Source organism: Vicia villosa, linkage group LG5, assembly GCF_029867415.1.
Source record: "Vicia villosa cultivar HV-30 ecotype Madison, WI linkage group LG5, Vvil1.0, whole genome shotgun sequence".
Classification (NCBI taxonomy): Eukaryota; Viridiplantae; Streptophyta; class Magnoliopsida; order Fabales; family Fabaceae; genus Vicia; species Vicia villosa.
In genome coordinates, this window is record NC_081184.1 from 71,360,116 (window position 1) to 71,387,634 (window position 27,519).

At 39.4% G+C, this 27,519-nt stretch overlaps 2 protein-coding genes across 2 annotated transcripts in view; both read right to left on the minus strand.

The window, feature by feature from the left end:
• LOC131604821 (uncharacterized) overlaps positions 1–23,588 on the minus strand; it is a 28,062-nt gene extending 4,474 nt beyond the window's left edge. The window contains exon 1 of the mRNA XM_058877237.1: positions 21,363–23,588. Coding sequence (XP_058733220.1) covers positions 21,363–23,588 — 2,226 coding nt within the window. The remainder of the gene's footprint in view (positions 1–21,362) is intronic.
• Positions 23,589–24,016: 428 nt separating this feature from the next.
• On the minus strand, positions 24,017–25,920 carry LOC131604822 (uncharacterized). The gene is made up of 3 exons (XM_058877238.1): positions 25,448–25,920; positions 24,629–25,289; positions 24,017–24,403 (listed from the first exon to the last, which is right to left on the minus strand). The coding sequence occupies exons 1-3, from the start codon at positions 25,918–25,920 to the stop codon at positions 24,017–24,019; spliced, it is 1,521 nt and encodes a 506-aa protein (XP_058733221.1).
• Positions 25,921–27,519: the final 1,599 nt, after the last annotated feature.

A 27,519-nucleotide genomic window follows, 5' to 3' on the forward strand; every position in this document is an offset into this window, starting at 1 on the left:
GGGAGAGGCCCACTTGAGTTTATTCAAAGCTATGTAAACAGGTATTTACAAAAGGGCTTGGGACTTATACCTACATGGAGGCCCATGGTATATTTTTGGGAAGATTTAAAGAAACCTTCATTTTTGGTTTGTTATTCAGGGTTAAAAATCAAACTGATCGAGGTATGTACAAAAAGTGTATGTACAAAAAAAACGTACAATGAAATACCTAATTTCATGTACTGGAATGGGTATGTACAAAAAGGGGCTCGGGACTTATACCTACATGGAGGCCCATGGTATATTTGAAAAGTTTGAATCATTTGAAGTTTTGTTGTTTTGAAAATGATTTGAAAATTGTTTGAAAAGATTTTGTTTTGAAGAAGTTTTATTGTTTAAAAAACTGTACAAAAAGAAAAGAAATGGGACTTACACTCTCTAATATTCGAGAGGCCCCTGTTTTATTTTCATAAAACAGGGTGGATGGTTTGAAAAAGATGTGTGATTTGTTGTTAAAAAAACTGTTTGAAAGTTTTGGAAAAAAGTTTTCTGTACAAAGAAAGACGAAAGGGACTTATACTCTCTAATATTCGAGAGGCCCCACATCGTTTTGAAAATCAATTGATCAATTAAAAAGATTTAATCAAAAGTTTCCTTTGAAAATCAAAAAGAAATGGTTTATCGTTTTTTGAAAAGAATCGCGATCGCTCGTTTTAAAACGATTTGAATTTGACAAAAGTCAACTTAATTAAGTTTAAATCAAATTTTAATGCTTAATTAAGACCTAAGTGATTTAGGGTTTGATCACAAAAATATTTACAAGTGATTAGGTTAAAAATTAAATGAAAAACAATATTCAAAGTATTAAAAAAAAAACACTTAAAATGTATCATTTTAAACCTAATTAAAAACATATTAAATAAATCTTTTTTTGTGATTTTTTTTGATATTGTCAAAATATGTATATTAAATAAAAAGTGTGTAAAAAATGAATCAAAAATGAGTTGATTTGAATGGTTAAATTAATGATGAAGTTGTGTAAAAAATTGAAGAAAAATAGTTGTAAAAAATATGGTTTGGTCCTGCCAGGGTTTGAACTCACGCCCTCTCTCTCACCAACCAAAACACTTGCCAACTGAGCCACGCTTGTGGCTTGTAATACATATGCTTCCACTTAATTATATTTTGAAATTGATATTTGAAATTTCTGAACCAAAAAACGCGCCAAGAACACAATCCCAACTGAAATTTGAAAATCTCTAAAACTGTGTTGTTTTGATCAAGTAGATAGTCTATCTTGCTCGGTTTTGGACGAGGAACACAATGGTACCAATTAATTTCATTTATTTTTGCTCTAAGATGGTTAATTTTCTGATGAACACGAAGAACCCTAGAACTGAAATTCAATGTGAAATCGTGTATGATCATGTTATGATGCAATTGATTGAGGGTTAATGATCCTCATAGGTGCAGAAACAAGATGGTATGCTCATATTTCATTTATGATGCGTGCAAGTATGAGTTTGAAGTTCAAGTGCACTTACCTCAAAAACGGCCAAACTGAGAATTGGATTTTGATCTGGAGATGTTACAGATGCTTTGTATCAATCTGAATAGCTTCAATGATGATTATGGAAGGTGTCTGGATGCTTGGAACCATATGAATTCATCTGTGCTAAGCTGTGGTACCCGAACTGCATAACCTTGGAGTGTGAATCGAATCTGAAGATTATGAGGTTACAGATCATATGTAAGTGTTTGGATAGTTCATATGTGATATATGTGAGGTGTTAGAAGTGTTATTTTGGACAGAAATGATCTTGAATGGATTTTGGCATGATAAGGCTTAGATTATGCATATTTGAGAAGTGAGGTAGTGATTCTGAGTTTTTGGTGTTTTTGGGGTGTGTGGATGGATCAAACACATCACATATGATGTTTATAAGTTGTTAGAACCCTCACTTTGCTTAGAAATTGCAAGAGATGGAAATTGCAATTCTCCCTCTTTGAAACTCATGAAACTTGTAACTTAAGAAAGAAAAGAGAAAACCTATAATTTGTGAGGTTTTGGTGTGAATTTGGAAGTGATTTGAACCTCTATTTATAGGCCATGAGTTCTGAACTCAGAACTTTGCAAGTTGCCCAAAGAATGGTGATTTGGCATTTGGAGATAGAAAGGAATCTTGCCATTAAATGCATATGGTTAAAAGTGACTTAACCATGGTTATTTTTCTAAGCTTCTTATCTCTTTCCTATCTGATCCTAAACCAGAAAATATCTTCTAATTATTGCATTGGTGTGTCATCACTTGCATTATTGGCCATATAGTATAGAAACTTAGTGAAAATGGCTTGAAATTTCATGCTTAATGACCTCTAATGTCAAAATTCAAAACCATAGCTATGCTCCATATTTTTTCATGCTCTTGGACATTTTGGAAAGCTCATGTTACACACTTCAAAACCCTAGTTGAAAGTTTCTTCAAGATCTTTAAGGAAGTGGGTGAAAAAGATCCATGAACTTTGAGAAAAATGAGGTTTTAAGTGAAGTTTTCAAAAAGTACCAACTTTGAACCTCCATTTCTCTTAAATGGTTGATCTTATGGAAAAAAATTATATGTGTCAAAGTTGTTTATTGGATCAAAATCTACAACTTTCATGTTGGAAGTTTTTTTCAGTTTGTAGGTGAAATTTTGAGTTATTTCCTTTCAAAGTTTGGAAAAAACCATGAAAAACACTTAGAATTTTTCTAAGTATGGAAAGTCAAACTTTGACTTTTTGATTTTTGATTGATTTTCTTGATTTTTCTTGATCAAATGACTTCATATATCATATATTGATGATTCAAAACTTCAAAAGTCATGGTTGACCAAAATTCCCCAAAAGTCAATGGTGATCTTGTACAGTTGACTTTTTCAGACGAATCGCGTTTCTGGAGATTTCAAAAGAAACAGGCTATCCTCACCAAATGAATGGTATGAATGGATCATATTGAAGCATTAGAGGATATTGAGCCATGGTTTGAGTTGTGGCACCATGTCCTGATTAAAAAGTCAGTTATTCAGTGAATTAGGTCAAAAACCCTAATTGTCGACCTGATGAAATTGATGACTGTGGACCTTGAATTGAGATGCAATTTCCATGGGATATTGTCATAGGGATTATTTGAGGATGATTGAAACCTTTGATTGACTCCCTGGGGGTTTTTAGGGTTTCCCAAATGTGATCCCTGATTTCAGTCCCTGATAGTTCAAAACCCTGAGCTGAGGATTTGTCTGATCAATCTTTGTGTAGGAGATGTTATGAGCCAATGGATTAGGTCAAAATGATGCACTTGAGGTCTTGATATCATGTCCCAAGTCACTAGGTCAAATTCTGAGCAGAAGTCAGGAGTATGTTGTCTTCAGTCAAAACCCTAATTCAGTCGATTCAAAGCTGTTGAGCTTGTTGAAGTGAATCTCTGAGGACCAAATGTTGATTGTTGATGAAGATGGTTCTTTTGAGATGAAGGGAGAACAAAACCCTAATTGATTGTTACTTGTACTGATGAGTGATTTCCTGATTAAATCCTGTTGAGTCACAAGTAACAAACACAAGCTATGCAATTTGTTAGAGATGCAAATGATGCATATGCAATGATATGAGGTGGTATCTTAGGTCAAAAATTGGGGTATGACAGATGCCCCTATTTAAGTTTCTTCAACCTGAGACATGAAGATTGAAAATCTTTGTTTTGATAGGGTGGAAGAGACTTAAATATCAGAAGACGCGAATTTTGGACCTAAGATACCAAAATTGCGAATGATGCAAGGATATCTTTACCGAGGGTATATCAAGAACTGACTCCGCTGGGGAAAAGAGATTGGGAAGGATATCTCAATCCATTTTAGGAAGAGAATCCGTTTTCTTTCTTTTCGGGGAAGCAAGTGTATGCTTCTCCGGGGAATGATAGCTTCGTAAAAAAAGCTTACCTATCGACATTATCGACTATCAGCTTGGGGATAGACTTGTTTAATAATGCGAAGGTGAAAGGTATGAAACTGTGTTACCGACTATCAGCATGGTGACAGACTTGACATGGTAAGAAGAGTTTCAAAGGTTCGGTTAATATTATCGACTATCAACATTGTGATAGACATGTTTAATAATATAACCAGAACAAAAGGTTACCGACTACCAGCCTCGTGATAGTGGTTTTGAAGACATGATCAATTATCAGCCGAGTGATAAAATGATCCTGGAGACTTTGCTAGGGGAATTACTGGATATTCAGCCTTGTGAACAGTAATAAGGCCCTGATTGTCAAATGGTCTTCATGATTGATTTCCTTGAGAGGAAATTTTTGAAAGAAACATAAGCTGCTCAGATGATGAGGCTATTGCTTATTGTCTATTTTTCACGACTCTGTTTGGTGGAATCGGAATTTGAACCTTTGGTAAAGACAGGGTTCTAACCAAGAATGAATTGGAAAGAGACAGTCAAACAAGACTTTGTACCCATGAGGAATGAACTCAACTGGGGATTTTCTCCTTTGTTTTGAGAGGAGAAACTGAAGCAACCTTCTTCCACGAGGAATGATCTCAGTGGGGAACTGGAGAAACAAAAGATATTCTTTCTGCTTATGGGTGACAACCTACTGGAGAGATGACACGCCCATATCTGCTTCTTTTTCCTTTTCTTTTTCTCTCTTTTTTTCTTCCTTTTTTTTTTTTGGGATAGATATATCCTGAGCAAGTGAATATGAAGCAAATATTGAAAAATGCAAGAATGCATAAATGATGCAAATATGTATGAATGATGAATGTCATGAATGTAGCATGCATACTGACAATACTGACAGACAATGAAGTATATACTGGAGAAGGACCGACGTCGCAATACAACCAGATACTTGGCAAATGTTCTTCAACACGGTGTAGATAACACAGGTGATGAATGGTGTTGCATGCTTTAAACTTCTCTGGGGAAGATGAGCATCTTTTCTCACTAAGATGGAAGAACTTCTTCACTGGAGATAGAAAATCTTCGTCACTGGGGATAGAAGACCTTCTTCACTGGGGATAGAAGAGCTTCTTGTCATAATCTTTGATTCATCCTATGGAGATAGTTGTTGATGTTCCTTCTGTTGTTCACAACTCAAAGGAAAGTTTCGCTTTTATTTTGAAAAAGGAAAGTAAATTCATTTAAAACTTTTTTTTCTCTTTTTCTTTCAAAAATGAATAACACAATTAAAGCGTCATTTTGCAAGCTGAAAGAAATTAAAGATTGCAAACAAATGGGCACAAGGCTCAAATTTATTTAATAGGATGGTAATCAGCTAAAGGCGTGATTCCATAGAGTGTTCACAAAAGTTGGAAATGGTAATTTATGCGGAAAAGGCTACATTGAAAGCAATAACCACTATTCCCTAACAACTTTGAGTTCCAACTGTGCTTGTCGCTTCAGATTGGCGATGATTTGATTGAAGATCCTTTGATGGAGTACAAACTCTTCAGGTGACGAAGTATGGACTGATGCAGTTACTTTGTCATTATTCCTTAATTTTTGCCTAGATTGCCCTTTCAGGTTTTCAATCTACCAGGATGAATTTTTCTGTTTATTGTCTCTAATTTTTGCCTGGACCGCCCTTTCAGGTTTTCAGTCCACCGAGACGCTCATTTTTGCCTAAGTCGCCCTTTGCGGGTTTTCGACTTACCGAGCTGTTCTTTTGTATTTTTTAGACAAAGTATTTCTTGACTGCATCAGTATTCACAGGATGTGGGAGTTCATCACCATCCATGGTTGTAAGAATCATGGCGCCGCCAGAAAATGTTCTTTTGACAACATACGGGCCTTCGTAATTAGGAGACCATTTGCCCCTAGAATCTGGTTGAAAAGACAAGATCTTTTTAAGCACGAGGTCGCCTTCTTGAAATTCACGAGGTCGAACCTTTTTGTTGAAAGCTTGTTTCATCCTTGCTTGGTATAACTGTCCATGGCAAAGAGCAGTCATACGTTTTTCTTCGATTAAGTTCAACTGATCGTATCTGCTTTGACACCATTCAGCCTCTGATAACTTAGTCTCCATGAGGACTCTCATTGATGGGATTTCAACTTCTACGGGGAGCACAGCTTCCATGCCGTATACTAGAGAAAAGGGAGTTGCCCCTGTTGAAGTACGCACTGAAGTACGGTACCCATGTAAAGCAAATGGCAGCATTTCATGCCAGTCTTTGTAAGTGACGACCATTTTCTGGACGATCTTCTTAATATTCTTGTTGGCAGCTTCGACGGCGCCATTCATTTTTGGTCTGTAAGGAGAAGAGTTATGATGCTCAATCTTGAATTCCTCACACAATTCTTTCATCATTTTGTTGTTCAAGTTTGAACCATTGTCAGTAATGATCTTGCTGGGAATACCATATCGGCAAATGATGTTGTTCTTGATGAACCTCACAACCACTTGTCTTGTAACATTGGCGTAAGATGCTGCTTCGACCCATTTGGTGAAGTAATCAATAGCTACCAAGATGAAACGATGACCGTTTGAAGCTTTCGGTTCGATCATTCCAATCATGTCGATACCCCACATGGAAAAAGGCCACGGAGATGAGAGAACATTGAGTAGAGTCGGTGGCACATGGATCTTATCTGCATAGATCTGGCACTTGTGACATCTCTTCACGTGTTTGTAACAATCAGATTCCATTGTCAACCAATAGTATCCTGCTCTTAAGATCTTTTTGGACATTGCATGCCCATTTGAATGAGTTCCAAAGGACCCTTCATGCACTTCATGCATTAACATGTCTGCTTCGTGTCTGTCCACGCATCTGAGCAAAACCATGTCGAAATTTCTTTTGTATAGCACATCCCCGTTCAGGAAGAAACTGCCAGAAAGTCTCCTTAGAGTTTTCTTATCTTTGTTTGATGCCCCAAGCGGGTACTCTTGAGTTTGAAGGAAGCGTTTGATGTCGTGAAACCACGGTTTATCATCGATGACTGCTTCAGTTGCAAATACATAGGCGGGCCTTTCAAGGCGCGTGATTCTGACTGTAGGCATATCATTCCAGTGATTGACTTTGAACATGGAAGATAGAGTAGCCAAGGCGTCTGCCATTCGATTCTGATCTCGAGGTATATGATGCAATTCAACCTTGTTGAAGAAAGTCAACAGACGTCTTGCATAATCTCTGTAAGGAATCAAGCCAGGGTGGTAAGTTTCCCACTTGTCTTTGATTTGGTTGATCACAAGGGCTGAATCTCCATATATGTCTAGGATCTTGATCCTTAAGTCAATGGCTTCTTCGAGACCCATGATACAAGCTTCATATTCTGCGATGTTGTTGGTGCAATCAAATAGCAATCTAGCGGAGAATGGGATATGAGTACCCTTGGGAGTGATGATGATTGCCCCAATTCCATTGCCAAAAGCGTTTACTGCTCCATCGAAAATTAGGCCCCATCTTGATCCAGGCTCATGACCTTCTTCAGGTAACGGTTCGTCACAATCTTTCATTTTCAAGTATAAGACATCTTCATCAGGAAAGTCAAACTTGAGAGATTGATATTCATTAATTGGTTGATGCGCCAAGTGATCGGCGAGAATACTTCCTTTGACCGCTTTTTGAGCACGGTATTCAATGTCATATTCGGATAACAGCATTTGCCACCGGGCAATCCTTCCTGTTAATGCAGGCTTTTCAAAGACATACTTGATCGGATCCATTTTGGAGATTAACCAAGTAGTATTGTTGATCATGTACTGGCGGAGACGTTTTGAAGCCCAAGCCAAAGCACAACATGTTTTTTCGAGCATGGAGTAACGAGACTCACAATCTGTGAATTTCTTACTCAAGTAATAGATGGCATGCTCCTTCTTACCGGTTTCATCTTGCTGTCCAAGCATACAACCCATGGATTCTTCCAACACGGTAAGGTACATGATTAGTGGTCTTCCTTCAACTGGAGGAATCAATATCGGTGGTTCTAACAGGTACTCTTTGATACTGTCGAACGCTTTCTGGCAATCTTCAGTCCATACAACCCCTTGATCTTTGCGGAGAAGCTTGAAAATTGGCCCACAAGTAGCAGTCATCTGAGAGATAAATCTGGAGATATAGTTTAATCGTCCGAGAAATCCTCTTACTTGTTTTTCAGTCTTTGGTGCAGGCATCTCTTGAATAGCTCTGACTTTGTCGGGATCTACTTCAATACCTCTTTGGCTGACAATGAAACCCAAGAGTTTTCCAGATCTAACCCCAAAAGTACATTTGTTAGGATTCAAGCGAAGCTGATATTTCCTTAGTCGTTGAAACAACTTCAAAAGGTATTCAATATGTTCTTCTTCTGTGCTGGACTTAGCTATCATGTCGTCCACATAAACTTCAATTTCTTTATGCATCATGTCATGAAAGAGAGTAGTCATTGCCCTTTGGTAAGTTGCGCCTGCATTCTTCAATCCAAACGGCATCACTTTGTAGCAAAAGGTACCCCATGGGGTGATGAAAGATGTCTTCTCCATGTCTTCAGGAGCCATCTTGATCTGATTATAACCGGAGAACCCGTCCATGAAGGAAAAGACGTTGAACTTAGCAGTGTTATCAACCAACATGTCGATATGTGGTAATGGAAAGTCATCTTTTGGACTGGCTTTGTTCAAGTCACGGTAGTCAACACACATTCTGACTTTTCCATCTTTCTTCGGAACTGGCACTATGTTGGCCAACCATTGAGGATACTCTGAGGTGACAAGAAAACCTGCGTCGAGCTGTTTTTGAACTTCCACTTTGATCTTGTTAGCCATATCAGGGTGAGTCCTTCGCAATTTCTGCTTAACTGGCGGACATTCTGGCTTCAATGGCAAGTAATGCTGAACAATATTGGTATCCAACCCAGGCATGTCTTGGTAGGACCAGGCAAACACGTCAACATATTCTTTGAGAAGGTCTGTCAACTTACTCTTGACATCAGTATCAAGCAGCGATCCAATGGTCACTTCTTTTTTGTCTTCTTCAGAACCCAAGTTGATCTTTTCTAAAGGCTCTTTGTGAGGCAGAATGGCTCTTTCCTCGTGCTTAAGTAATCGAGAGATCTCGTCCGGGATCTCCTCTTCTTCCTCTTCTTCGGCTTCGAACACAGGAAACTCAAAGTTGGGAGAGGGCATAGGGTTATTGCATTCAATGGGTTTATCAATAGTAAATCTGCACATGTGATTTATATTTATTTCAGAAAATTTATGAATGCAAGAGTGTATGCAGATTTTTTTTTGAAAAAGTTTTTTTTTTTTTATTTATTTTGGTTTTTTAGGATTACCATTTCCAGAAAAAAGCAAAAAATAAAACACATAGTGTAGGGAATTCAAAATGACACTTTATTTATGATTCATTTTTGAAACAAAGCCCTAAACACAAACTCATTTGTCTTGGGCAGGACAAAGAGGGAAACTTTTAGAACAAAGCCCTATACACAAAGTTATTTGGGCGGAACATTTAAAAGCAAAGCCCTATAAAACATCTCTCTGCTTTGGGCAAGGCAGGAGGTCAAAATAACAGCGAGGTGATTACTTTGAGCGGCGAACAACATTCGGAACGTCGACAGCTTTCCAGTAGCAACGAACTCCTCTGTGTATTATGTATTCAGGAAAATTCTCCTCAGAATTATCTTCAGTGATGACATTGACTGCAGGTCGAGCAGGATTTGAAGGTCCTGGTTTGTCAACCTTGTTCTTTGTAGAGTTGAAACTGTCTTCTTCCACCTCTTGAAGAGCATAAGATGAGTCACAATCTTCAGAATTTTCAGGATGTATTTCCCAGTCTTCAGGATGAAGAGACTCATTGTCAGCGACACTTTCCGAGTCAGTTGCGGGATCATCTTCCCCTTCATCTTCAAAAATGGCATTTATGTGATAATAACCATCTTCAGGATTATAAATCTTGGTAGATGCGTTGAAGCTGAAATCTTCAGTAATTTCAGGCTGCTGAGAAAATTGACAGGGCTGATGAGCCTCTTTTGGTTGACTATCATATTCAAAGGAATCTCCCCATCCAGTTGGTTGGATATCTTCAATCGCAATCTTGTAACTTTCAGGTGCAGTGTATTTCACCATATAATCAAATTTTCCACTTGGTTGTCCCAAGGTGTCCCAGATTTCTGCAGGAACAAGCTCAGTTTCTTTGCCTTTGGGTTTCTCTGACGGAGGATATGGTTCTTCCTGAGATATGTATCCCGAGTCATTGAGATAACATTTCCATTCTTCTTCAGGATCAGGTAGACCTTCTTCAATGCATTCTTCGATAAGGACATTAACCTCTTGAGGAATTGGGTTAAGGAATCCTCCACTAATGAATGTTTCTTTGATCGGTCGAAGGGTTTCATCCTTCTTGGTGCAGTTTGAGAATGTTGGTGAACATCCGAGACCTGCTCTGGTTTCATTCTTGGTAGGGATCAAAACTTGCCCCCAGCCAGTGGTAGCTCCATCTTTCACTACTTTTACCGCCTCTTTGTAAGAAGAGATCGATGCTTTCTTCTTGGAAGATTCGTCTTCTAAAGAGAGACCTTGGAACTGCGTTCCTTCCTCACTGTCAGCACTTATGAAAGAGAAATTGGATAAATGGCTCACCATCAAGGCTTGCTCTCCACTTATTGTTACCAATTTTCCATTTGTTACAAATTTTAACTTTTGATGGAGCGTAGAAGTTACTGCCCCTGCTTCATGGATCCATGGTCGTCCTAACAGACAGCTATAAGCAGCTTGAATGTCCATGACTTGGAAAGTGATTTGAAATGTATGTGGACCAATTGTCATGGGAAGATTGACTTCGCCGATAACAGACTTTCGCGATCCATCAAATGCTTTGACAACTACACCACTGAACTTCATAGGCATTCCTTGGTAAGATAAACGAGCAAGAGTCGTCTTTGGCATCACATTCAAGGAAGATCCAGTGTCTACCAGTACATTAGACAAAGAATCTGACTGACAGTTCATAGAAATGTGCAAAGCAAGATTGTGATTTCTTCCTTCCTCAGGGAGTTCTTCATCACAGAAGCTTAAATTGTTGCAAGCAGTTATGTTGGCTATTATCCCATCAAAGTGATCAACAGTCACATCATGATCTACAAAAGCTTGATCCAAGACCTTCATCAGGGCTTCCCTGTGGGCTTCTGAGTTTAACAGCAATGAAAGTATTGAGATCTTTGAAGGAGTCTGCATAAGCTGATCTACAATCTTATATTCACTTCTTTTGATAAGCTTCAAGATTTCATCAAAGTCAGGATTGACATTGGTTCCACTGGATTGACCAACATCAGTGTTTGTATTACTGACAGGAGTTTCCACAGGATTTCCCACTGGTGTATCAACAGGATTTTGTCCGGTAGCAGGAGCAACAGGCTGCTTTGGAGGTAGTGGAGTATACACACGTCCACTTCTTGTTACACGACTTACATCAGCAATGTTTACAACGGATGAGAGAGTAGGTAAAGGAACTTCTTGTCCATCCTTTATCATTGTGGCATTATAGTTGTATGGAACTGCCTTGTCAGAGTCATAAGGAACAGGTCCAGGTAGACAGATGATCAAAGGAGCAATAGGAACCTTCGGCTTGTTGTAAGTAACTTCCATGCGCTCAGGCATGTTGAAATGAGGAACGATGACGTTAACTGTAGGCATTTCCGAGTTGATATCTGAGACTAAAAGCTCATGCGGATAGCATCCTATCATGTTAACTTCATTTTCATCCCTATTTCTGTAGATCTCAATAGTACCATTATCTAGCAAAACTTGGAGATCTCTTCTCACAATCGAACACCCGTGAGGATCCACACAACATATTCGACAGGAACCGTATTGATGCTGGCGAAAACTCGGCCCTCGACAGAGAGTGGCGTGCATTTGTACCAAATCAGCTCTTGAGAAATTGATATTATAGACTCGGTATGGACCAGGACATCCGTACACCATGTTTACAACATGCCCTCCATGATTGGGCAGCGGATTTGCTTGCACATTAGGATTCAAATTTCTGAAAGAGAGGAGATTAGACCTAACCAACCTCTGAACTTCATATTTCAAAGCTATGCAATGCTCAAGATCATGGCCCGGTGCTCCTTGATGATAAGGGCATGAGACCTCAGCTTTGTACCACCATGGGAGTTTCTCAGGTACTGGTGGTGGTGCTTTAGTTTGAACGAGACCTTTTTCAATCAAAGCAGGGTACAACTCTGTGTAGGTCATTGGAATCGGATCAAACTGTGGAGCTCTTTGCACACGGTTCTGATTATTGTTAAACTGCTGAACCTGTGGTCGAGGCTGTTGTTGTTGAAACTGCGGAGTGAATCCCGGATTTGGTGTTGTGTTAACGACTGGTGTGATAGAAGCAACCTGTCGCTGACGATTGACGTTTCCTCTTGGCCTCCCTTGGGATACCATGTCAACACTTTGTTCTTTCTTCTTTGGGAAACCACTTCCGAACTTTTTGGTTCCGCTGGAAGATCCACCTTCTTTAGTTAGACGTCCTGTTCGGACTCCTTCTTCTAGACGCATCCCCATGTTTACCATTTCGGTGAAATCACTTGGAGCACTAGCAATCATGCGTTCATAATAAAACGGACTGAGAGTATTCAAGAAGATCTTTGTCATCTCTTTCTCTTTTAACGGTGGATTAATCTGAGCAGCAGTTTCTCTCCATCGTTGGGCATACTCTTTGAAAGCTTCATGGTCTTTCTGAGCCATGGATCGAAGCTGATCTCTGTCCGGAGCCATATCCGAGTTATACTTGTATTGTCGGACAAAGGCCTCACCTAGGTCATTGAATGTTCGAATATTAGTGCTATCCAAGCCTGTGTACCACTTCAGTGCGGCACCAGTCAAACTGTCTTGAAAGTAATGGATAAGCAACTGATGATTATCTGCATAAGTAGACATCTTTCTGGCATACATCACAAGATGGCTTTGTGGACAAGAACTACCTTTGTACTTCTCAAAGTCTGGGACCTTGAACTTAGCAGGTATCTGTACACTGGGAACCAAACATAGTTCCTGGGCATTCTTTCCAAACAAATCTTTGCCACGAATAGCTTTGACTTCTAGCTGCATCTTGTTAAACTGCTCTTGGAGATCTTCTACAAGATTACGCTGATTCGTGCTATCACCTTGATCATGATAAATCTCATTGCCATCATAAGGAACAGTGTGAACCGTAGGGGTCGGAACTGTCATAGTGGGTTGAGAAAGTGCCATAGTGATTTGGGAAAAAGTTACCCCTGAATGTGGAATAAATGCTGAACCTTGTGCAGCAGGCGCTTCAGTTGTAGCTGTTTGAACCCCAGAGAAATTATGACGGAAACCTGTACCAAAGCTGAAAGGCGGGCCCCAACCTTCTGGCATGGAGAAAGATGGAATACCGAATGCAGCTGTAGAAACCGGAGTAGTGACTTCAGATGTTACCGTCGCTTGGCTGTTAGGTGGCGGCGGCTGATTCTGTGCGGCCATTAAGGAGTCAACCAAAGTAGTGAGACTTTCCAATTTTTCCTGAAGGGTGGTCACCGTACCACGAAGCTCAATATTCTCTTGTTCAGAGTGTTCCATTACTCTTCTTCTGCTTGAACGAGTATTGTATCTGTGATCTGATTGCGAGCGCGGTCGAGAAACTTTGAGACGCGACAGCTTGACGATCTAATGGAGAAAGATCCAAAAGATGAGACTCTATACAACAGACTCGATATGCAGAATGATGTATGCAAAAAAAAGTTTATGATTTTTCCAAACATTTTAAAGATTATTTTCTTGCAAACATTTGAACACAAACAATTCTTTTATTGAAATAATGGGAAATGTTACAACATTGGAGCGTAGCTCCTTACAAAAGCAAATGATAAATAAAAAAGCTAAACAAATCCCAAGCATCTTCATCAGACGAAGAACCAAATGCATTGTGCAGCTTGAGCTTCATGATTTCTTTCCCATAGTAAGCTTTCAATTCGGCCTTTTCAGTCCTCAGCTTGTCAACAACATTCTTCCAATCATCAGGAGTCGGAGCGTTGCTTGTCGAGCCTTCCAGATTTTTCTTGCTTTCTTTGATATACCTCTTGATTGCAGCGTCTTTCTGGCGAATCTTCTCATCTTTACTCATGAGCCATCCATCTTGATAATAGAGAGTTTCTTCGTGATCTTTCACTCTTTTCTTCAACTTTCTATTTTCCACCTCAGTGCTACGAAACTTTTCTTCCCAAGCATCTTTTTCTATCCTCATCTTAGCCAAAGTGTCTTGGTATTCCTCCATAGTGGGAATGTTGGGTCGTTGAGACACTGCAGGAAACATGGGTTTTTCATAAGTATAAGGCATTTGGAACTCCTTTGCTCTTTTCTTTACCCAGCAGGTGTAGGCGTCCATGGCAATGCAATTTCTTTCCTCACCTTTTTCTTTCCATCGGACGTCGTACCAAGCTCTCATCATTCTTGCTTTCAACTTTTTAGGATTATCCCCTTCTCGGTAAAAGTATCCTTCCACTGAGGGACCAGCAGGTTTAACTGAATTCGCATACCCGAGTTGTCGTCGGGCTAGGACCGGATTGTAGTTAATTCCTCCTTGTGTACCAATGAGGGGTACGTTGGCGAACTCTCCACAACTTTCAATGGTTTCTGTACCACAGCGAGCCAAGGTATACCAACGAATATCATTATTAGTAAGAGACATAAGTCTTCGAGGCCAACGCAAACCTTCTCGGTTTTCCGTGAAAATAGGAGACTCAGGTAAGTGTGAAACAATCCATTTGAACAACAAAGGTGCACAACATACAATGATTCCACCGCCTTGGCGATTCCTATGATGGACAGAAAAATACATGTCACCAAGTAAAGTCGGAACAGGATTTCCAATCATAAAGATCTTTATGGCATTGATATCAACAAAGTTGTCGACATTGGGAAACAGAACCAACCCATAGATGAGCAAGGCTAGTACAGCTTCAAAAGCTATCATGCTACCAGTTTCGATGAAATCAAAGGCTTTCTTTATCAGGAAGTGTGAGGTTAAACCCGGGAGGTTTCCTTTGGTAGTCCAATTACTCTCTACTTCAGACTTTTTCAAATGGGTACTTGCTGCAATGACGTGTGACTTAGGAATGGCTTCCAAACCATTGAAGGGTATTTTGTCAGACACAGGAATACCCAAAAGATTGGCATATTCTTCCAAGGTCGGTACCAACTGGTAGTCTGGAAAGGTAAAACAACGGTAGACGGGATCATAGAACTGAACCAGAGTTTTGAGAAGTCCTTCATCAACATGAGTGTTCAGGATAGGCAAAAGCTTTCCATAACTTTTCCTAAAATTAGAAGGATCTTGTACAGAAGATGCTAACTCTATCAGTCTTTCTACATCAGGCGTTTTGAAACCGTACTTTTTGGTATACCTTTTTTCCATAACTTAATCCTATAATGTTTGCAAAGAAAATTCTCTAAATTTTTTTGGAAAAATCATGTTTTTATGGAAAAAGACGGGTTTTTTAATGAATGTATGAATGCATGGATGCGTGGATGCCACATATTCAAACATGGTGAAACAAACATGGTAACGCAAACAGGGTAACGCGAACATGGTAACGCATACATGGTAACACAAACATGGTAACACAAACATGGTAACGCATAGGTTCAAAGGTCCAAAGTCACGAGCATGAGGTCAGAGAACCAAAAATGGGATAGATCTAGTTAATCACCTGCATGACATGTTCTACTGATACGTCAGAGTCTACATTTTTCTTTCAGATATTATCGGCCTTCCACAATTAAACTCATGAGCCAGTAATATTCTCAAGAAAAACTCGTCTGAGTGTGGTTCTCCGCATGACAACTAATCCAAGTCTTCACCTGAATAGTTTCTGCACCACAACCTAATAAGGCCAGGATGGGCTGGGGTTCTACGGTCTCTCAGCTTCTACAGTTCAATGAAAGTAATAATGTCTTCGCTACGAAACATGCTAAACATATATTACCAACAAGGAACCTCCACTGAGCGGAAGGATTCTCACGTGCGCCTGCACATGACTATACCCTCCACCTAATTTCTTATGTGTACTTAATCCGGGTTAGGATTTGTCCATAATGTATCACTTGTAACAGAACCACGCAAGTAACAGAACCAAAACCACACATATAACAAAAAATGAAATGAAAAAATAAAGAAAATAGAAATAACCCTTCCTTTGGAAACAATAAAAAGATTGTCCCCAGTGAAGTCGCCATTTTTCTGTCGCGGGCGAAAAATCGTTTTGTTCCTCTTTTTTGTGGGATGAGACACCTGATGCCTTCTTTGGGCTCGAGTGCTCAAAAAAAATGATTTTTCTTTTGTTTCGACCAAACTTTTTATTATTTCCAAAGTAGGAAAAGGAAAAAAGCTGCAATAACCTAAAAGTGGGGGGAGATCTTGGGTAAGAGGGTTGGTTATACGAAGGGAAGGTATTAGCACCCAACGTATCTATAGTACTCTATAGGTTTCTTTTCTTTGTTTTTCATTCCAAATTGTTGAGAGGTTCTGGTGAAATAGGTGGGACCTAAGGTGTTTGTTTGATTATGCTCGCAAAGATCATCGCGATCCTCTGCATACATATCCCTTAGAGGGAATCAGAGCATCTGTAGCTCGGGTCTACGGGTGCTAAGGTTTGAAATGGTTTTTTTCTGTTTTGTTTTGCTCGCCAAGGATCGACCTTGTGCCTACGTATTCTCAAAGGGATGTTGAGAAAGTCAGAGCAATCGTAGTTCCCACTTATGCTAGTGGAAGCAAAGGAAAATAGACAAATGTCGTCTAAATGCTAGATGTATCTAATCTATATCATCACATACATCTGTTTGATTTTTGTTTGTTTAACCAGCCTTGTGGCAAAAACTTTCAATGAAGTCAGCCTTGTGACAAAAAGTTTTGATTAATCAGCCAGCCTCGTGGCAAAAGTTTCAATGAAGTCAGCCTTGTGACAAAAACTTTGATTAATCATCCAGTACGGTGGTAAAACAGTTTGATTGATTAGCCAGCCTTGTGGCAAAAAAGTTTGATTGATTAGCCAGCCTTGTGGCAAAAAGGTTTGATTGATTAGCCAGCCTTGTGGCAAAAACTTTGATTGATTGATTGTTTGTGATGATATATAAGAGATACTCCTAGCATAGAGATGAAAAATGTCTAATCTCCTAGGGTATTGATTTGGATATTGGGGATGCTTATAAGAAGCCCGTGGGTCCTTGTACGAAGCCCAAGAGGAGGCTATCCGAGGGTCCTTGCATTGTAAGCCCAAGAGGAGGCTATGGGAGGGACAATCCAGGGTCCTTGCATTTTAAGCCCAAGAGGAGGCTATGGGAGGGACACTCGTTTGTACAAAGCCCAAGGGGAGGCATGGTATAGTTGGTTTGAGTTCTTAGAGCGATTTCACCGGGAAACCATACTCTATGTCCTAACCTAAACTAGTGGAGATTCTTTGCACGAAGCCCAATAGGAGGCTATGGGGAACCTAGTGTTGTACTAAGTTGAATAAACATATATAACACAATCACAAGTATGAACAAGTATGAACAAGTACGAACAAACATGAACAAGTACATGAACAAATATGAACAGTTATACATATATGACAAAGTGTGTGTATATAATGGAGTTTATGAAGGAAATATACCTGTAAGCATGATCCATTTGTATACACGGGGGCTCGGGACTCATACTCGGGGAGAGGCCCACTTGAGTTTATTCAAAGCTATGTAAACAGGTATTTACAAAAGGGCTTGGGACTTATACCTACATGGAGGCCCATGGTATATTTTTGGGAAGATTTAAAGAAACCTTCATTTTTGGTTTGTTATTCAGGGTTAAAAATCAAACTGATCGAGGTATGTACAAAAAGTGTATGTACAAAAAAAACGTACAATGAAATACCTAATTTCATGTACTGGAATGGGTATGTACAAAAAGGGGCTCGGGACTTATACCTACATGGAGGCCCATGGTATATTTGAAAAGTTTGAATCATTTGAAGTTTTGTTGTTTTGAAAATGATTTGAAAATTGTTTGAAAAGATTTTGTTTTGAAGAAGTTTTATTGTTTAAAAAACTGTACAAAAAGAAAAGAAATGGGACTTACACTCTCTAATATTCGAGAGGCCCCTGTTTTATTTTCATAAAATAGGGTGGATGGTTTGAAAAAGATGTGTGATTTGTTGTTAAAAAAACTGTTTGAAAGTTTTGGAAAAAATTTTTCTGTACAAAGAAAGACGAAAGGGACTTATACTCTCTAATATTCGAGAGGCCCCACATCGTTTTGAAAATCAATTGATCAATTAAAAAGATTTAATCAAAAGTTTCCTTTGAAAATCAAAAAGAAATGGTTTATCGTTTTTTTGAAAAGAATCGCGATCGCTCGTTTTAAAACGATTTGAATTTGACAAAAGTCAACTTAATTAAGTTTAAATCAAATTTTAATGCTTAATTAAGACCTAAGTGATTTAGGGTTTGATCACAAAAATATTTACAAGTGATTAGGTTAAAAATTAAATGAAAAACAATATTCAAAGTATTAAAAAAAAAACACTTAAAATGTATCATTTTAAACCTAATTAAAAACATATTAAATAAATCTTTTTTTGTGATTTTTTTTGATATTGTCAAAATATGTATATTAAATAAAAAGTGTGTAAAAAATGAATCAAAAATGAGTTGATTTGAATGGTTAAATTAAATGATGAAGTTGTGTAAAAAATTGAAGAAAAATAGTTGTAAAAAATATGGTTTGGTCCTGCCAGGGTTTGAACTCACGCCCTCTCTCTCACCAACCAAAACACTTGCCAACTGAGCCACGCTTGTGGCTTGTAATACATATGCTTCCATTTAATTATATTTTGAAATTGATATTTGAAATTTCTGAACCAAAAAACGCGCCAAGAACACAATCCCAACTGAAATTTGAAAATCTCTAAAACTGTGTTGTTTTGATCAAGTAGATAGTCTATCTTGCTCGGTTTTGGACGAGGAACACAATGGTACCAATTAATTTCATTTATTTTTGCTCTAAGATGGTTAATTTTCTGATGAACACGAAGAACCCTAGAACTGAAATTCAATGTGAAATCGTGTATGATCATGTTATGATGCAATTGATTGAGGGTTAATGATCCTCATAGGTGCAGAAACAAGATGGTATGCTCATATTTCATTTATGATGCGTGCAAGTATGAGTTTGAAGTTCAAGTGCACTTACCTCAAAAACGGCCAAACTGAGAATTGGATTTTGATCTGGAGATGTTACAGATGCTTTGTATCAATCTGAATAGCTTCAATGATGATTATGGAAGGTGTCTGGATGCTTGGAACCATATGAATTCATCTGTGCTAAGCTGTGGTACCCGAACTGCATAACCTTGGAGTGTGAATCGAATCTGAAGATTATGAGGTTACAGATCATATGTAAGTGTTTGGATAGTTCATATGTGATATATGTGAGGTGTTAGAAGTGTTATTTTGGACAGAAATGATCTTGAATGGATTTTGGCATGATAAGGCTTAGATTATGCATATTTGAGAAGTGAGGTAGTGATTCTGAGTTTTTGGTGTTTTTGGGGTGTGTGGATGGATCAAACACATCACATATGATGTTTATAAGTTGTTAGAACCCTCACTTTGCTTAGAAATTGCAAGAGATGGAAATTGCAATTCTCCCTCTTTGAAACTCATGAAACTTGTAACTTAAGAAAGAAAAGAGAAAACCTATAATTTGTGAGGTTTTGGTGTGAATTTGGAAGTGATTTGAACCTCTATTTATAGGCCATGAGTTCTGAACTCAGAACTTTGCAAGTTGCCCAAAGAATGGTGATTTGGCATTTGGAGATAGAAAGGAATCTTGCCATTAAATGCATATGGTTAAAAGTGACTTAACCATGGTTATTTTTCTAAGCTTCTTATCTCTTTCCTATCTGATCCTAAACCAGAAAATATCTTCTAATTATTGCATTGGTGTGTCATCACTTGCATTATTGGCCATATAGTATAGAAACTTAGTGAAAATGGCTTGAAATTTCATGCTTAATGACCTCTAATGTCAAAATTCAAAACCATAGCTATGCTCCATATTTTTTCATGCTCTTGGACATTTTGGAAAGCTCATGTTACACACTTCAAAACCCTAGTTGAAAGTTTCTTCAAGATCTTTAAGGAAGTGGGTGAAAAAGATCCATGAACTTTGAGAAAAATGAGGTTTTAAGTGAAGTTTTCAAAAAGTACCAACTTTGAACCTCCATTTCTCTTAAATGGTTGATCTTATGGAAAAAAATTATATGTGTCAAAGTTGTTTATTGGATCAAAATCTACAACTTTCATGTTGGAAGTTTTTTTCAGTTTGTAGGTGAAATTTTGAGTTATTTCCTTTCAAAGTTTGGAAAAAACCATGAAAAACACTTAGAATTTTTCTAAGTATGGAAAGTCAAACTTTGACTTTTTGATTTTTGATTGATTTTCTTGATTTTTCTTGATCAAATGACTTCATATATCATATATTGATGATTCAAAACTTCAAAAGTCATGGTTGACCAAAATTCCCCAAAAGTCAATGGTGATCTTGTACAGTTGACTTTTTCAGACGAATCGCGTTTCTGGAGATTTCAAAAGAAACAGGCTATCCTCACCAAATGAATGGTATGAATGGATCATATTGAAGCATTAGAGGATATTGAGCCATGGTTTGAGTTGTGGCACCATGTCCTGATTAAAAAGTCAGTTATTCAGTGAATTAGGTCAAAAACCCTAATTGTCGACCTGATGAAATTGATGACTGTGGACCTTGAATTGAGATGCAATTTCCATGGGATATTGTCATAGGGATTATTTGAGGATGATTGAAACCTTTGATTGACTCCCTGGGGGTTTTTAGGGTTTCCCAAATGTGATCCCTGATTTCAGTCCCTGATAGTTCAAAACCCTGAGCTGAGGATTTGTCTGATCAATCTTTGTGTAGGAGATGTTATGAGCCAATGGATTAGGTCAAAATGATGCACTTGAGGTCTTGATATCATGTCCCAAGTCACTAGGTCAAATTCTGAGCACAAGTCAGGAGTATGTTGTCTTCAGTCAAAACCCTAATTCAGTCGATTCAAAGCTGTTGAGCTTGTTGAAGTGAATCTCTGAGGACCAAATGTTGATTGTTGATGAAGATGGTTCTTTTGAGATGAAGGGAGAACAAAACCCTAATTGATTGTTACTTGTACTGATGAGTGATTTCCTGATTAAATCCTGTTGAGTCACAAGTAACAAACACAAGCTATGCAATTTGTTAGAGATGCAAATGATGCATATGCAATGATATGAGGTGGTATCTTAGGTCAAAAATTGGGGTATGACACATTGATGTTTGACACCACCCCTTCAAGTTGATTCACTGAGATCTCTGGAGGGACGAAAGCAGTACTTAAAAGTCTCAACAAAGCGTTTCGATGTGTCTCCGAACACAAGAGCAACTGCAAGATCGAAATCTTTGATTGAGTTTGACTCAGTTGGTCAACCACTTTATACTCACTTTTCTTGATGATCTTTAGGAACTCTTCCATCTCTTTGGCCACAGTATCTTCAGAGTTAGAGCTTTGCCCCGGATCCACCGTATCTTCTACCACTCTTTTCCCTTTTGCTTGAGCTAGAGCTTCTGCATTGTCATCGCGAGTATTCTGGGGAGGATTGAAAATACGACCACTTCTTGTCATTCTTCCAACGCCAACAACATTATCAACATCTTCTTTCTCAACCGGTGCTTTAATCTCGTACTTGGCCCCTTGGTAGAAAACTTCTCCGCCATAATTCCATGGGATTGCTTTTTCATTAGTATATGGGATGGGACCAGGCAACGTGATGACCAAAGGCGGCGCTCTGGCAGGAATCGGGATCTTAGTAGGAGTATACGGGATGGATAACACATTGATTTCATTCTTGACTGACTTTGGATGTCGCACATGCTCAAACTGTAGATACCCACTATCTATCAACTGTTGAATCCCACCTTTCACCTTGTCACAAACTGAGGAGGTGACCATACAATCAGTACAGAATTCTCCACAACCAGCGTATAGTCTCATCCTCAATAATTCCTTCTTCAATAATGGCAACAACGATCCCAATTCGATAACATCCTTGACCAAGTAAATGTTTTCAACAATATCGATGGCATTTGCGGCATGAGTTCCATGGGAAGGCATAGGGTTCTGTACAACGTTAGGTCCTTGAGTAGGGGTGAACTCAATAGCTTTTGAATCAAGCAAATCCTGTACTTTATGCATGAATCCTATGCAATGTTCAATATCATGCCCAGCAGCCCCGGAATGAAACTCACAGTGGGCATTAGCATCATAGTTAGGAGGAAGCTTAGCAGGTGGAGGGCCCATGGTACGAAGTTGCACCAGGTCCCCATGTAAGAGATGAGCGAGTAATTGTGCATATGTCATAGGTATGGGATCAAAAATTCTTGGTGGCCTCGACTTTTGCTGATACTGACGCGGGGGATGCCTCTGCTGTTGCTGCGGTTGTTGTTGAAGAGGAGTACTCGGTATGGTCACAGCGGCCACCTGTTGATAAACATGGCTTTTACCTTTACCATAGTAAGCAGCACTCGTTTCACCTTCTCTCTTCTTAGCAAATCCGTTATATGGTTTCTTCCCTCCTGCCCCAGAAGAGGAACTAGCAGCACTTGGATTCTGTATTCTACCAGCCTTAATTCCACTTTCAATTCGCTCACCAATCATAACCAACTCGGCAAAACTTGAGGATGCAGAGCAGGCGGAGTAGTATTGGCCCTCCAGAGTGTTGGTGAACAAGTCCATCATCTCTCTTTCCAACATTGGTGGCTGGACCCTAGCCGCCAACTCGCGCCATTTTTGCGCATATTCTTTGAAGGACTCATTAGCTTTCTGGGCTAGATTCTGTAACTGAGTGCGATTTGGTGCCATGTCAACATTATACTGATACTGCCTTATGAAAGCATCAACCAGGTCCCTCCAACTTCGGATATTAGCTCTCTCCAATCTCATATACCATTCCAAGGATGCCCCAGTCAAGCTATCTTGGAAGAAGTGCATCAACAATCCTTCATCCTCGGAGTACACATGCATTTTGCGATAGTAAGCTCGGACGTGTGTCTTGGGACAAGTGTTCCCCTTGTATTTCTCGAAGTCGGGTACCTTGAATTTCGGTGGCACACGGACGCCAGGAACTAAACCCAAGTCCTTTATATCCATACCCAATCCTTGGCCTTCCATTGCCCTCATCCTTTCCTCCATACCTCTAAACATCCTTCCAGCATCCTGTGGAAATCCCCATTCACTTTCAGGAAACAAATCCTCGTGTCGGTCCTCTTCCAACACGGGGATAGCAGCAGCCCTTCTGATTTGTTGTGTGGTTTGTCCTTCAAGAGTAGGCTGGGGAGGCCCACGGGGATTACCTTGATTAGCAGCAGGAGGAATTACACTTGGTCCTCCGATCACAGGTTCACCATTGACACGCATATCAGCAGGATTTCTTTGCGGGGGGTCCGCAACAACCTGAGCAACTGTGTCCATCCTGATTCTGAGTTCTTCTTGGCGATCATCCATGTTTTGCATGACTTCCATGAACTGAGCCATCTAAGCAGTAACCTGAGTTCTCATTTGGATAAGATCGTCCCTTAACTGATCCATTTGCAGTGAGTGGTTAGCCCTTGTGTAGTAGCGATGTGTAGGCGGAGGTGCAATTGCTGAAAGAGAAAACCTGATCAGTCGGATAAGAACACCATCTGATGTACCTGTTTGTGCATGATGTACATGAGGTGCATGTGTGCATATGATGTGAGGTGCCATTTTCAGAGTATCCAAAATATTTAATATTAATCAAGAATGTTTAACAATGTGACAAAAGATAAGCATCAAGAGGAAACAAAAGACTCAAATTTCATTAATAATCTCCTTTTGAGTTTGGGCATACCCATACATTGACAATATAGTTCAAACAACAGAAAATATAAAGGACCCCATCCAACAAGCCAGGTGGTGGTCATGAAATACAAGCTCAAACACTAATCCATCTCGGTGTAAAACAAAGGTCCTCCTTGTTTAAAGTGCTCGTCGCTCCACTTCTTAGTTTCATCAAACATTTTCTTGGTCACTTCTCGATCTCTTCCTTTGACAAAACTTTGAATCACCACATCTTTGCGAAACAACTGCCCATCTAACATATCACAGTGGGCCACCAAGCTCTCACATCCTTTGCAATCAGGGAGGGTATTCTTTTCAGATGTACTTTCCATTTCTGCTATCTGGTTTCTGAGCTTTGCATTCTCTTCTGTTAGTCGAGCGGAACAGAGATGACTACCTTTAAGTTGCGTCTCCATGGCTATCATTTGAGTAATTTCCTCTTCAAGCTTCTTCTCGATTGCTACCCTCTGAGTGGTTTCCTCTTCAAGCTTCTTTTTCAAACTCTTTACTTCGGCCCTAGCCTCTTTCTCTACTCTGAGCTTGTGAGCCCTTAAATCTTCTCTGTATTCTCGCTTGAGCTTTTCTTCTGCTTTCTTCACCGCTTCTTCTATAACCCTTTGATGGTCCTCAATACGAACAGTGGTAGCTCTTTCACCCTTTTCAGTTCTAGCCCTTTTTTGAACTCTGGAAGATCCTCCTTTCAGCATTTTAACCTCATGTGCTAATTCAGCCCTTTTCTGATCCACCAAGAAGTACTTTATTTTAGCATCCTCCCCTTTTTCTCGCAACCGGATATTCTCCACATGTACTTGGTTGTACTCCTCAGCTGGTACAGTGGCAGTTAAAATCTCAGGTGGTTGTTCATAGAGGGGGTTAACCTTCGGGAAAGGCAACAGGCGCTCCTTAACTCTCTTTTCAACCCATTCAGTATAAGCTTTCTTAGCAATAGCATTCTTTCCCCCCAAGGTAGTTCGGTCTTCTGTATGAATTTTGTTCCACGCACTCCTTACTTTCTCCAAACCTTCTGGATCAGTTCCTTTTTCAAAGCAAACGGACTCAAATATCTCTTTATCCAAAGGCTTGTCCTTCAGTACAAAACCCAACTGGCGCAGTGCTAGCTTCGGATTATAGTTGATAACTCCTTTTGTCCCTATGAGAGGAACATTGCCAAAACTGCCACATCTGGTTATAACTTGCTCGATGTCTGTTCGGAGGTGATACCAAACAATATCATTTGCAGTAAGTCCCATAATCCTTTGGGGCCACTTCTGTGAATCTCTTGTAGTGACAAATGCTCCGCTTTTAGGCAAATGTGAAGAAAACCATTCGTACAGTATTGGCAAACAACCCCCAACTGATCCTTTTTTCCCATACCTAGAATGGATGGCATAATAAGTGTCGGCCAACAGAGTGGGTACAGGATTTTGATCCATGAAGAGACAAATGGCAGTGAGATCAACAAATTTGGAATATTCGGGAACATCACTAATCCATAGATCATGACGGCCAGGAGAGCATTGAATTCTTTCCACTTTTCCTTATCAGCAAGGGCTTCAGCTTCCCTCATCAGAAATTTCACATAGAATCCATGGGTCCCACCATTAGGCTTCCAGTTATCCTTAACATCCTTCATGCTCAAATAAAGAGCATCAGCAATGCGATCCATTTTGGGCTTCTCAGGTGCACACACAAAAGGAACCTTATGTTGAACTTTGATTTGAAGAATATGTGCATACTCCTCGAGGGTAGGGGCTAATTGGTAATCTTGAAATGTAAAGCAGCGCAGCTCAGAATCATAAAACTGAAGAAGAGTGTAGAGACCCCATTCATCAATACGAGTAGTTAGCATAAGCAGAATGTGGCCATAAGTCCTTCTGAATTCATCCAAATTTTGCCCAGTAACTCGGGTGCTCAATCGAACCAAAGGTGTTATATCCTCACGGTAGAAACTGCAAGAGAAGGTATGCTTCGTAGTCTTTTTGTTGACGGTCACACTGTTAGCCATTCTTGATGAGAGGTGTTGACTTTGGATACCCTGAAAAAATGGCATGCATATGAATATTAATCTCTTTTCTCTTTTTTCTTTTTTTTTTCTTCTTTTTTTTTCTTTTTCTTTTTCTCTTTTTTTTTTGAAATTAAACATGCTATGATGAGTATGATGCAATGAAAGGTCCTCCCCATATAAGAGAGGTGTATGTTGCTTCTGAACAAGATCGGATGTTGCAGGATCAAAAGTCTGGCATAGATACCACAAACCCACAAGAACCATAGTCATCAACGGAATAGAACAGTCACCAACGGTACCTGTCATGAATATCCCACCCCACTCACAGGTGAATCTAGGTCAACGTAGGTCAAAAGGTCTCCAGCGTTAACAACTCTCCTGAAACACCATCATTGTTGCAAATACATGCCAACAACGGTATCCCATTCGAGTCTCGGCTGGTCGTGGGTCTCATGATCGCAATCAACAGAACCTGACATTCTGTTGGCGTCATGACTATCCACTCTATCCTAGGTATCCTATGTGTCAACTCTGGCCTGGGTATTGGGCCTTTTACCTCATATAACATCCCACCCAACCTGCAAAACAAAGCAGAAAAATATGTGGTCCCCATGGGGACCCATAATATAGTCCAGATGCATGATATGCAAGCGGAAAATAAACATGATGTGTAAGCATATATACAACATGTAAACATATAAGCAAACAAAGAAACACCCAATAAACAAACAAACAAAGGCTAGGATCGACTCGCTAAGAACGGACCAGCACAGGTCTAGCAACGTCCCCAGCAGAGTCGCCAGCTGTCGCTACCGCGAAAAATGGAATCAGAGTCGCCACTAATATATTTATCCCATCGCGGGAAAGGAATATCAGAAACCTAACTCGAAACAAGAACAAGGTCTTTCGACCAGAGAACGGGGCACGGGAGTCGGTTACGCAAGGGGAAGGTGCTAGCACCCCTCACGCCCATCGTACTCGATGGTATCCACCTATGTTTGTTTCTATCTAAAGGGTGTATCTATGTCTAAAACCTAAATGCGAATGAATGCAACAGAAATACGGGGAAAAGAAGGAATTATTTACAAGTGTGTTCGCTTAGGCCCCGCGACCCAATGCCTACGTATCCTTTTCAGGAATCAGAACGACCGTAGTTTGGCTCCATAGTTTCCATTTGTTTTGTATTTTTTAGCTGAACAGAGGTTAAGGTCACAATCCACGATGCTCGACCTTTGGAGACTTATACGCCTACTTTGGAAAGGACTTAACTTGTTCTTAGGTGCCTAACAAGGCAAAAGAAAAGAATCTTGGGTTTGTGTTTTTTATGTAACTACATGATGAACAAAACCCAATACAAGGTTTCGCACCACTTCATTACTTTGTTTTAATTCGAGCCTTTATTAAGTGTTTTAAATGTTTTTGGTTGACTATTTTTTAAGGGAATTTACTTTGCGATTAGAATCACATAAAATGTATAATGATCGAGAAGCAGATTAGGGAATGAATCCCACTCACTTCTATCCCATTATATAATGTTCAAGAAACAGATTAGGGAATGAATCCCACTCATTTCTATCTCATTAATTAATGTTTGAGAAA

What these genes read in the sequence shown, in the direction of transcription:
- LOC131604822 (XM_058877238.1), bottom strand. Translation starts at nt 25,920, where the DNA reads ATGGCTAACAGTGTGACCGTCAACAAAAAGACTACGAAGCATACCTTC. An exon ending in GCCCTTGCTGATAAGGAAAA is followed by an intron (nt 25,290 to 25,447) that starts GTGGAAAGAATT and finishes CATCCATTCTAG; the next exon opens with GTATGGGAAAAAAGGATCAG. An exon ending in GGGCTGAATTAGCACATGAG is followed by an intron (nt 24,404 to 24,628) that starts GTTAAAATGCTG and finishes TTGAAAAAGAAG; the next exon opens with CTTGAAGAGGAAACCACTCA.